Source organism: Natrix helvetica, assembly GCF_964273705.1.
Source record: "Natrix helvetica genome assembly, chromosome: 4".
Lineage (NCBI taxonomy): Eukaryota > Metazoa > Chordata > Lepidosauria > Squamata > Natricidae > Natrix > Natrix helvetica.
This window is the reverse complement of record NC_138550.1, coordinates 64,449,654-64,462,853: the sequence shown is the minus strand read 5'-3', so window position 1 is coordinate 64,462,853 and position 13,200 is coordinate 64,449,654. Positions and strand designations below refer to the sequence as shown.

At 35.9% G+C, this 13,200-nt stretch overlaps 1 protein-coding gene across 2 annotated transcripts in view; it reads right to left on the bottom strand.

Annotated features, from left to right (window-relative positions):
* The window catches only part of DMD (dystrophin), a 1,188,090-nt gene that overhangs the window by 503,620 nt on the left and 671,270 nt on the right, over nt 1–13,200 (bottom strand). For both annotated transcript variants that reach the window (XM_081951523.1, XM_081951524.1), the window contains exon 45: nt 19–166. In XM_081951523.1, coding sequence (XP_081807649.1) covers nt 19–166 — 148 coding nt within the window. The remainder of the gene's footprint in view (nt 1–18; nt 167–13,200) is intronic.

Sequence of the window (13,200 nt, the reverse complement as noted above, 5' to 3'; positions counted from 1 at the left end):
GTTTCCTAATTATATTACCTTTACTTTTTGAAGGGTGTCTTTTAATTGATATTCATTTCCTGGCTCAGCTGGAATGCTGACAACACTGCTGGCTTCGTTTAACCATAAAATAAACTTATTGAAGTTATGCTGCAATTCTGCCAGAAGATGCTGTTCCTCATCAAATCTGTAGTGACAAAAGAAATATAGAATTAACACTGAATAGATTGTATATTTGTATTAAAATGCATTAATTTAACTATAGTAGCTAACATAAATATAATTGCAAAATATTTTAACAGATGCCCAGCAACATATATATTTCAGAATTCAAATAAAGTGTTCACAATTTAAGTGGCATCCCCCCCCCCAACTAATCCATCAATTAATTCAGTGCTTTTAAAACTGTCTACACATAAAATCAAAATAATTCAAAAGAGATTGTAGATTTCCAAAATGTTATTTGTTAGTGAATTCACTTGTTGGTAGTATTTTGTGAGACAGTGCTAGTTGTGCTGCTAGTAATTCCAAGAATATCTGAAATTGAATTGCTTTATACATAGAATTTAGTGATCGGCCATGTGCAATCAACACTATGAAATGCAAGCAGGATATAAGAAGTAGCATACATTGCTAAGTTCAAGTTCAATTTTTTTTTATTGTGAGCAATTTTAAAGCTGAAGTTACTCTATAACATTTCTTTGAAAGATAGAATGAAACATTTTAAATATGCAGATGGATCTGCATATTTCAAAGCTGTCATGGACAAGCACACTGTATTGGTCAGTACTATCCAAAAGAAGCTGAGTCTTTTGGGGAGGTTGCACGGTAGCCACTCATCTCTCCCCCTTCCCCAACAAAGTTAAGAAATACTGTGGTATATCTGTGCTATTCTGAAATACCTTATCTGCTGTTCCTGATGCCTCTTTATTTTAAATACACAATTTTCCAGGACTAGATAGTTACTATGCCCTGCCAATTACAGACCAATAAGTTTAATATAATCAGCAAACTCTATGCCAATCACCTCCAAGATAAATTAAAGGAGTAGCTGGATCTCAAGAACTTGATCGCTGAAGAGCAAGCTGAGTTCAGAGAGGGGAGAGGCACCACAGATCAGTGCTTAGTTCTTCATCATCTGATTGAAAAATACTTATCAAATAGACCTATATCATTATATGCCGATTTTATAGATCTCAAGGCAGCCTTTGATATGGTTACCAGGACTAAGCTATGGGAGAAGCTGGAAGCTGCTTTAATTTACCACAGGCTTCTTCATCTATTATGTGCCCTACATACAAAAACATCCCTCAAGATGAGGTATAATATGTAAGGGTCCCTCTCAAAGTCAGTTAAAACTCGAAAGTGGGTTAAACAGGCATGCATTTTGGGCCCCTTTCTTTTCAACTTCTATATAAATGACATGGTAAAATGTCTAAACAAACCAAATTAACACCCCCCCCACTCCCCCAAATAGGTGGCATCACCCTGCTGCTTTATGCAAATGACGCTGTAATCCTCTCCGGGACACCAGTAGGCCTTAAAAGAGCCTTGCGAGCCCTTGTCCAGCATTGTAAAACTGGACATAAATTATGAGAAAACAAAGATCATGGCCTTTGCAAAAAGATCAAAACTTTATTCATGGTATCTAAATGGCCACAAAATAGAGCAGGTAACCACCTTCAAATACCTGGGGGTGGTCATTCAGGCAAATGGTTCAAGGAAAGCACATGGAGAATATGTGGCTGCCTTGGCCCAAAAATCAGCAAGTGCCATCCTTAAATTTTGCCATACAAAGAGAGAATATTATGTCCCTGCCACAATTTAGCTTTTTCTGGTGAAGTTGCTAGCAGAAGTGCTTTACAGGACCTTGCTTGGACCGTCAGCGTCGTGTTTTACACCATTAGAAATAGTTCAATCCAAATTCATTGGATTGATTCTCCATCTGTTGCATTGTGTCTCAAATGCACTTCTGCATCTGGAGACAGGATTGACAAAAGTCAAAGCAAGAATCTGTATAGTGTCCTTAAATCTCTGGCTAAAGCTTAACTTCTTTCTGCAAGGTCTTGCTCCATTAATCCTCCAAGACAAATTCTCCTCATCATGAATTAACACTGTCGAGTCCAATCTTGCCAAACTAGGTTTCTCTCCAGCTTCAATACTCAAGATGGACTACGACCTAGCAAGACAAACCTTGCAACAAAGGGTGGAGGACATTGAGAGGCAGGCAGACTTAGGGAAAGTTCCACTGTTTCTGACTCAAGATGCCTTTAGATGTGTTGTTGCTCCTGCCAGCTATCTTAGTCAGTTGGAGTCAGCAAACCACCAGAAAGCATTTTTGCTTGCACAGTGCCATGTGCTTCCATCGGCCGTCTTGTATGGCAAGTATAAAAGGACACAATTGTTGGAAAGACACTGTTCCTGCTCCTCAGGAGAGGTGGAGATTGTGGGTCACATGCTCCTTAGATGTTCCTTGTATACAGAGATTAGGAAAAAAACATTCTGCCAATAACTGCTAGGTATTCTGACCATTCCGATACTACCTATCTTCAGTGGCTGCTTAAGGATGAACAGCCCATAACTACAGTGCAGGTGACCAGATTCTGCACAGCAGCACTGGGGATTCATCACAAACTCGTGTCTTCTGCACCATAGTTATGTTATATAACAAATGTGGCAAACTCTTTGCACTGCTTAGTCCTTTCCCTTTTAGTGTTGAACCTACATTGGACCACAGTTTATGGATTGTAATTTTACAATCCAAGTAATTGACAAACTGGATTTTATTATAGATTTTAGTTATTTATTATTTTATGCCATAATTTTTAATTGTATATTTACTGAGTGTTTTTATTTCTCTGGTCTCTGGTCTAAAACTGTAATAAACTGATTGATAGCTACTATGAGAACCTAGGAAAAAATACACCTTCTTTAAGTTAATGGAACTGGTAAAGCCATGCTGTCTCTCAAGCAATCTTAGGATTTTAAATCTGAAACTCTGTATATTCTTATTTATTATGGCAATTTGGTAAAAATGATTTCCATGTTTGGAACCTACCAACCAAATACACTTTCCGCCACTCTCAAATGAACAAAAGTATAAGAAAAGAGGACTTGCATTTATATGCTAAAAATATCAATTCCTGCTTAGAAGTCCAAATGAACCAAGTAATGCTGCAGACCAGTGGTTCTCAACCTTCACTTCACCATAGACCCCACTTTACTATATAAAAACAAAGGGCACATGCACAGATTTAGAATGGTCGTTGGTCTTACCTGAGACACCCATTCTCTGGGCAGGTGGAGATAGCATCCAGGAATGGGTTAACTCTGTCTGTTATCCAATCAGACTGAGTCTGCAATCTTTAATGTCCTGCCTCCTCTGATAGCTCCACCCAGCTTTTTGATGAACACGTTGCTGCAGACTGACATGTGATGAGTGGGAAGTCTCTCCTTGCTGATGCCAGACTGGACCTCCAACAGGGTGGGGCTGGATGCTATCTCCACCTACCCAGAGAACAGGCATCTCAAGTAAGACCAATGCCTATTCTCCATTGTTGGGGGAGCTAGCATCCAGGAATGGGACAAATCAAAGTGTCAGGCCTACACTAATATTCTATTCTACTATGCTGTTTCATTAGTGGGGAATTGGGAGGGGGGATAGTAAGGAGTAGAATGTGATGTTGTCAAAATAGAATTCCTTTCTAGGATCCAAGGTCATCCTTTGTCTCTACACCTCTGCACCTGACAGGAACTGGATGGATGGAACTGCCAGCATGGCAGTGGATGATTGGACCATGTGATGGGCTTGGGGGTGTGGGGGCAGGATCTTGAACTTGAAACTGGGTGGGGAAAACTGGGAAGCTTTCAGATTCAGGTTTCCCCAGATATGCCAACATGACTCTCTTAATAAATTGGAACTTTGAGCAATATTTTGCCTTGGACTCTGATTTAATTTTGGATGTTATTTGGAACCCTGACACAACCCTGATCTCAAGCCTTTCGGCGCCAGGAAACCAAAAAAGTTATTTTTAGTACCATTGAAGAGGAGAAAAAAGAAACACATCTGGTCCTAAGGTAGACTAAAAGCTGGGTGGAGCTACCAGAGGAGGCAGGACATTAAAGATTGCAGTCTCATGTGGATGCAAAAGTAAGTTAATTAATTTTAGGCTGCATTGACCTTGTTCTGCTTTGATGAGAGTATTGAGTATTTTGTGTACCTCTGGGCACAAAACTAGAAGTGAAGCATTCAGGGAATTTTGAATAAATTCAGAGAAGATTGACAATGATTAGGAAATTAGAAATTAAACCCTGTGATGAGAGTTTAACCTTGAGAAAAGACAACTGAGGGAAAGTGATGACGATGAAGATGACAACATTCTTCAGATTCCAGAAGGTCTTGGAAAAATCAGTACTTCTTTCTCTTATTCCATAATGTATGACACAGAATAATGAAACTATAAAATGGGAAATTCAATTGTAGAAAAAACTTCCTAGTAGTAAGAGTGATGGTGAAAACCTTTTTATTGAATCTCAAAGGTACTCTTTCAAAGGCAACTGAACTTTAAAGAAGCTTCTTGGATGAGCAGTGAAATGTCTTCAAGGAAAAACAAAGTCTAGTTTCCTTTGAAAGAGTACCTTTGGGACAACCATGACCTGGATAACTGAGAATCTCCTTATACTTTTTATTGAATGTCTTCAACCGGAGTCAATGCAACCTCCTTTTGGGATCTTTTAATTCAGAGTGCTTCACTAATTGGGAATTGGATTTGATGGTCCAAATGACCCTTTCCAAACTTTTATGATTCTCTGTAGATGAATACTAGGTTGATGAAGGATCTTTTATAGTCTTGAAAGAATAAACAATCTAGAAAAGCATGACAATGAAAATAAAATTTTACATACAGGATTATTTATGTGTCCTTTAAGAGACATCGCCTTTGAAATCAGGAAAATCAATATGTCAGGCTACTCGCCACTAGAAGATCAGCCTTTGACATAAAAGAAGTTCCATCCAAATGGGTGAAATATAAGTTCCATTCTAATATACCTGAGAGAAATAAAATTTGATTATTTGTGTAAAAAGGAATGAACCTGACAGATTCCATTTTGAATAAGTCTTCATCTTACATTTTAGCTACAGTCAGATATTATCAAGCACTTTATTTAGCTTCATTTCTATTTAGCTGTCAACAGAATTTTTAAGAGGTCATTTTGACCTCTGCCAAACTTAGCTCAGAACTATTTGGGGATTGCCAACCTCCCATCTGGGCTGGGAGGAACTAGGTAGAACTTGGGTAAACAAGGGGATGTGTTCTCAAGAACTTGATACAATTTATTAATTATCTTGTTATTGTCATGTAACAGAAATTTTTATTGTTTGTAACAAGAACTGAAAATCTTGTCACGCATGAGAACGGATTATGGGGACTTTGGTTTTTTTTTTTTTAGCTTAACTATTGTAATGATAGCCAAACTATTGTATTAGTAGCCAAGTACAATTATATAACTGCATATAATTGTGTGTGTATGTATGTATGTATGTATGTATGTATGTATGTGTGTGTGTGTATGTATGTATGTATGTATGTATGTATGTATGTATGTATGTATGTATGTATTTGTGTTACAACCCCTGGTATACTTAAATATGGGAGGAAGGTCACTACTCCCTCTTTCTGTCCTTCGGCTTATCACAGAAGACCATGCAGGCAGAAAACCATATTTTTATTTTTAATGTTGCCTTTTTTATATTTGTGTTGTATTTGTACTGATAAATAAATAAATTTACTGATAAATAAATTTATATAAATAAAATAAGGAAGTGAGCCCGTGGCTTAGTGGCTAAAACTCCTGCCTAAGATATATACAGCCCGGGTTCAAATCCCAGTAAGGGTATGGCTAGCTGATAAGAGCTAATTAGCTCGAAATAGATCTATACTAGTCTCCCTTTATTTATTTATCAGTACAAATACAACACAGATATAAAAAAGGCAATATTAAAAATAAAAATATGGTTTTCTGCCTGCATGGTCTTCTGTGATAAGCCGAAGGACAGAAAGAGGGAGTAGTGACCTTCCTCCCATATTTAGGCATACCAGGGGTTGTAACACAAATACATACCTATTTCCCTGGCTCAACTGATAAGGAAGTGAGCCCGTGGCTTAGTGGCTAAAACTCCTGCCTAAGATATATACAGCCCGGGTTCAAATCCCAGTAAGGCTATGGCTAGCTAATGAGAGCTAATTAGCTCAAAATAGATCTATACTAGTCTCCCTTTATTTATTTATCAGTACAAATACAACACAAATATAAAAAAGGCAACATTAAAAATAAAAATATGGTTTTCTGCCTGCATGGTCTTCTGTGATAAGCCGAAGGACAGAAAGAGGGAGTAGTGACCTTCCTCCCATATTTAGGCATACCAGTGGTTGTAACACAAATACATACCTATTTCCCTGGCTCAACTGATAAAGAGGTGAGCCCGTGGCTTAGTGGCTAAAACTCCTGCCTAAGATATATACAGCCCGGGTTCAAATCCCAGTAAGGGTATGGCTAGCTGATGAGAGCTAATTAGCTCGAAATAGATCTATACTACTCTCCCTTTATTTATTTATGAGTACAAATACAACATATATACATATATACACATACACACACACACACACACACACACACACACACACACACACACACACACACACACACACACACACACACACACACACACACACATATATATATATATATATATATATATATATATATATATATATATATATGTTGTATTTGTGCTGATAAATAAATAAAGGGAGACTAGTATGGATCCATTTCAAGCTATTTAGCTCTCATCAGCTAGCCATACCCTTACTGGGATTTGAACCTGGGATGTGTTACATATTAGGCAGATTTGTTAGCCACTACACCACAGGCTCTCCTCCTTTTATCAGCTAAGCCAGGGAAATAGGTATGTGTTTGTGTTACAACCCCTGGTATGCCCAAATATGGGAGGGAGCTCACTCCTCCCTCTTTCTGTCCTTCGGCTCATCACAGAAGACCATGCAGGCAGAAACCCATATTTTTATTTTTAATGTTGCCTTTTTATATTTGTGTTGTATTTGTGCTGATAAATAAATAAATAAATAAACAAATAATAAATAAATAAATAAATAAATAAATAAATATAAAAAAGGCAACATTAAAAATAAAAATATGGGACGTATAGCGACAATTAAAATGAATTTTTTACCAAGAATCTTATTCCTGTTGCAAGCCGCACCTATTAATCCAGGTAAAAAATTCTTTCAAGAATTAAACAACATAACCGCTAGGTTTATTTGACAGGGACGAAAAGTGAGGATTAAACTAAAGTCAATGCAAGACAGCAAAGAGAGGGGAGGTTTAACATTACCAAACTGGGATTTATACGCATCGGCAGTATCAATAACATGGGTGAAGGATTGGATAGAGCTAAAGAATAAAAGAATTTTGACCCTGGAAGGCCATGATTTGCAAGCAGGCTGGCACACATTCCTATGGGAATGATAAAAATAAAACACACAAATACTTTCAAAAACATTTAATTAGAAGAGCGTTATTGCAAAAATGGCTCAAAATAAAAAAAAACCACTACGTGAAAATCCCGAATTGGCTATCACTGACAGAAAGGACGACTCATCCAAATTTTATAGATTGGAACAAAATGCTAAGATATAGAGACTTAATTGATAGGCAGGGAAACTTAAAAACAATTGAAGAATTGGCAGAACAGAACATGAAAGTTGACTGGTTAACTCACCTTCAAATCAAAACTAAATACAATAAAGATACCAAATTATATGACATTGAAACAGAACCACACGAATTGGATAAAATCATTCAAAGCCCAGATAGAAAAATGATAGGGAGAATATATAAATTTCTCCTGAAGTATAAAATGGAAGAGGAAATTGTGAAAGAACAAATGATAAAATGGGCACAGAACTTTGGATATAATATTGAATTAGACAAATGGGAAAAATTTTGGGGAACAAACTTAAAAATGACACTCTCAGTTGCATACAAGGAAAACCAGTATAAAATTTTTATAGATGGCACCTGGCACCAACACGGTTAGCTAAAATATCGTCAAATACTTCCCCAAAATGTTGGAAATGCGAATCGATACACGGAACGTATTACCATTTATGGTGGACCTGTGAGGAGGCTAAAAAGTTTTGGAAAAAGATCAAAAATTTGCTGGAGGCAATAACGGGAGTTAAAATAGAATGGAAACCGGAAATCTTCTTATTAGGAATATTCTCTGCGAAATACAAAAAAGAAATCCAGTATTTAATACTACATATAATAACGGCGGCAAGGATTGCCTATGCCCAGAAATGGAAAAACAAACTAACTCCAAGTGAAGATGAAATAATAAAAAAGGTTATGGACTGTGCTGAAATGGACAAACTAACTAAAGAAATTCAGGGAAAAGAAGAATCAGAATTCTACCAGATATGGAATAAATGGTATAGGTGGATGGAGGAAAGAAATAAGAATCAATGAAGGAATGTAACAAAATTTAAAAATAATAGTTATGGGTAAAATAAGAAAGTTAAGAATGGTGAAACCCAAATAAACCATAATCGAATGGGGAAAATAATAATAAAAATAAAAATAAAAAATTAGTTAATTCTTGGTGATAAATAAGTAGAACGTGGTAGCTCTTATAGAATGTTTTCGGTTTTAAAATGTTTATTCGTTAACAGATAACCCATCATGACATTTATTATAATATAAATATAAATGATTCTAGATAAAAGTACTTTCAAACAAATATAGTTAAATGAGAATGTTGGTATATTGACGGTATAAAGATTTTTGATTTAAAATGTACAATTCAATTTGAATGAAATATAAAGAATGATTGTAGTAACACACGAAATTTAATTGTAACCAATCGACATGCTTTCTGGAAGATGTAATGAAGAGTGTTTTTGTGTGTGTTTTCTGTTTAATTAAAACAAAAAGATCTTTTATATTTCCCTTTGTTGGGGCATAACCTCCTATTTCAATTTTTCTTATGCCACAGTCAACCTCCCAAAAAACATCTTTTGTCGGCTTTTTATTCCCTTTTGTTGGGACAGATCTCCCCTTTACAATTTTCCCTATACCACTGCCAAGCCCCATGAAGTTTTTGTCTGCTTTTTATTTTCCACCGTTTCTACCCCTTCATTCTCTCTCCCCCAGACTTCCTTCCCTTCTTCCTTAAATATCTGCTTCTCTAAATTCAGAATTCTATTTAGGCTTGATTTTAATGATGTATGCATATTTTTTATAATTTCACATAGTTTTTCTAATTCCCACCTTTCCATAATATCCAATCCCAAAGTTACAAAGTTAGTTATAGAATTCTTATTTCAGAGTTCTGGTCCGCCTTAAATTTATCTACTTCAGCTGCTGTGGGGAAGAGCAACAGAAGCCATCTTGGTCTTTTGTTCTTCCTTAATGTCCAGTTCCAAAATTGCAGTTAGTTGTACCAATCTTATTTTGAAATTCTGGTCCACCTTAAATTTAGTTAATTCAACTACTGTGAAAATGGAAGAGAAGCTGGAACCATCTTGATCTTTTGCAGAAAAAAAGAAAAAAAAAGACTTCGTATTTCCCCAGTTCTTCTTCCACTTCTTGTTGGTTATAATTGCTCAAAATATATTAATTGGAAGAAACTTGCATATAGCGAAATTCGGGTATGTTTCTCTTCCCTCTTGCTTTTCCAATTGCTTTCCCTCTTGATTTGTGGCAATTGGTTAATTAAAATTTCCCACACAGGCAAGATTAGGTTATCAGTAGTCAGTAAGAAGATGGTGCTCTTTTCTTGATCTTTCTCCCTTGTTGCATTCCAGTTCTCATTAATTGGAGTTGCTTAAGAGATGTTAGTTAAAAGACACTCGGACGAAGCAAATCTTCACGCTCCTAGACTCCTTTAAAAACACAACCTTTTCAAGTCCAAAACCAAATTTAGAGTTTGTGTTTAAGTGGGTTGTGTTTAAGTGGGTTTGTCACTTCTCTTCTTTCTCCTTTCTGTCCAAATTATTTCAAGCAAATGGCTCTCTTTGGGGCTAGTGATTCAACCCTCCATTTTTCCCCTTCTTCTTTTTGCAAAAATCCCGATCTGTCCATCAACATTATTTATGCTCTCAAGGTTCTTTGCCTTTTCCAAATTCTGATTTATAACTGTGGGTTAATAGATCTTACCAGGCTTTCATCTTGCCTCTGCACACTCCTTTTCAGCTGCTTTGGCCGGGAGCCAGCTTCTTGTGCAGCCATATTGCCATGCTGCCACCCCGGCTCCAATTCAGAGGACAAATCTCTGACGTATGAGAGACCTGTTGCACTCCCTCTATTCAGAGGACAAATCTCTGACGTATGAGAGACCTGTTGCACTCCCTCTAGGTCTGATGAGATGCTGCCCCTTCTTCACACCCACACACCCATGGGGGGTTTCTGATCCAAAAACAGATCTTGGAGACAGTTTTTCGGACAGGGTTCATGTGAGACTCTTCAGAGCTCACATCCCCCACATCTGCCCAGCTGGAGAACTTCAGGTTGACTCACATGAAATTCTTTATGTAATTGATGACACCCACAAATTATGTATTTAAACTCTGCTTTTCACCTTATCGATCATTCTCTCTTTTTGAGAATCCTCATGCGCATGAGTAATCGATAAAACACTTTTTGTTGCCTATAATCTCCTTGTTCGTTTTTCTTGATATATGGAAAATATATCAAATATATTTTTCTCACAGTACCAGTCTCAGTAGAAATTAATCTTAAAGTACTACTTATTTAATTTGACAGCACAAAATGTTCAACCATGAAAATTTTTAAGTTTTTTAAAAGACTTCTAATGTTTCTGAATGGAAATGAAATACATTATCAGATTTAAAATATACTTCAGTACTTTGCAAGCAAGCAAGCAAGCAAGCAAGCAAGCAAGCAAGCAAGCAAGCAAGCAAGCAAGCAAGCAAGCAAGCAAGCAAGCAAGCAAGCAAGCAAGCAAGCAAACAGTATTAAGACATTTCCTTAGTTTTTTTCCCCATATGACAGCCTGGATACTTTTATTATTGCAATAAAACGGTACATGTAAATGCATAATTTATAGCCATCAGATCAGCTTTCCCTAGATATGTTTAGAGATGTTGGCTGAGATGCCTGTATAAAATATAGGAACCCAATCCAGCAAGTTCTTGATAAAGCCATTTCAAATGTAATAATTTATAACAATATACTTCCAGAGGTCTAAAAGGAAAATATTATGAAAGGATTATCCCTGGCCTGAAGTGATCGATATTGAAACAAATGTATGCATTTCAATGCAATACAAAACTGTTAAATTTTAATATTTCTCACCTATATTTTAATCTCTAATTAAAGGATGGTGGAATTGTTTTACACAGTAGTGAAACAAGAAATCTGCTTGTCTATTTTTTTTCTGAGTATGTAATAATTTGACACATTTCCTGCCTTTTGAGCAAAATAAAAAGCGTTTATGTTAATTAGATCATTTAAAATAAATCATTTATAATCACTTTGATATAATCTAGCCAAGCAATTTATTTTCATACTCTGGTGATTTGCTGAAGTATTAATAATATGTTGAACAATACAAACCATTATTTTCAGAATTAGTATTTATGTATTTATTTACTTAGACAAATAATTATTAGTATATGGTAAATTTACTGCGCTGCTTCTTCATTGTTACATTTAATCTGAATTAGAATAGCAATAGCAATAGCACTTAGATATATACTGCTTTACAGTGCTTTACAGCCTTCTCTCAGTGGTTTACAGAGTCAGCATATTGCCCTCAACAATTTGGGTTTTCATTTTATCCCCCTCGGAAGAATGGAAGGCTGAGTCAACCATCAGCCTGGTGAAATTTGAACTGCCAATTGGAGACAGCCAGCAGTCAGCAGATGTAGCCTGCAGTACTGCACTCTAACCACTGTGCCACCGCAGCTCTTATAAAGCTTAATTAAAATCTAGACAAAGATGATGCATACATATATTGAAACACAATCTTTAATATAAAAGCACCTTTTCAATTATTCTAGTATGATAATTTTAGACTATATTTGAAACCTTCTAAATAGTAATGATATAATGTCTCTCTATATATTGAATATAATTGCATATTTGAGCAATAAAATACAAATTTAAATTGACACATTCTTTCATTTAATAATCATAGTGATGTAGCCACCCATCTCACTAAAAGTGATTTTCGACTCCTGATCAAAATATAATTAAACAAATGTGTGTATATATCTCCAGAATCACAAGAGGGTAATGTTAAAGCAGTGGAAAATAAAACAATACCTTACAATATGCAAATAATGGCCAATTTGCTACATATTTGTAAGCATTAATTGAAGTACTAATGTGATATTAATGTAATCATATTGTACATTGGCTTTGTCTAACAAAGGTTTGAATATCGGTCTGATTAGAACAGAGTGAAAAATCCATAGGTATGAGAACAAAATATATTTATTTGAAATATTAAAATATTTGAAATATTGAAATATTTATTTCAATTGAATTAGAAATGGATCCAGAAGACAAATAAAGTGACCAAATAGTAATAGCAATAGCACTCCACAGTGCCGCCTCCCAGTGCTTTACAGCCCTCTATGACATAATTTAAGTTCCTCTAACCCCAGTTATAGAATAAGAACTTCTAGAAAAAATGTAAAAGTTTAAATAACTGGCTGTACTTAAAGAAGAAAAGAGCAATCAAAACGTGTATATTTTTTGTTTTTTTAAATAATCCCCAGAAACCTGCATATTTACTACATTTAATCCTCACTTAACCATGGCAATTGTGACTGACAATTTCATTGCTAAATTATGTGCAACATCAAATGACGATGCTGACTTATGATAGCAATTGTGGCAACTGCCATCGTTAGGCAAATTGCATGTAGTCACATAATCCCATAGTCACATGATCACTATTGGAATCTTTAGTTTATCTGAGTGTGTAGCTGCAAATGTTTACTGTATTGTTGGGGGAGGTATCTGTGGAACTCCCCATTATGTGGAGTGGATGTTTACAGCAGCTGAGTTCTGCTACATAGGATAAGACGGTTTAGGAATTTCTTGGAGAGACTGTAACATAATCTTTGGATATTTGGATACTATACACAAACCTGCTTGGAGAATATTGCTCTG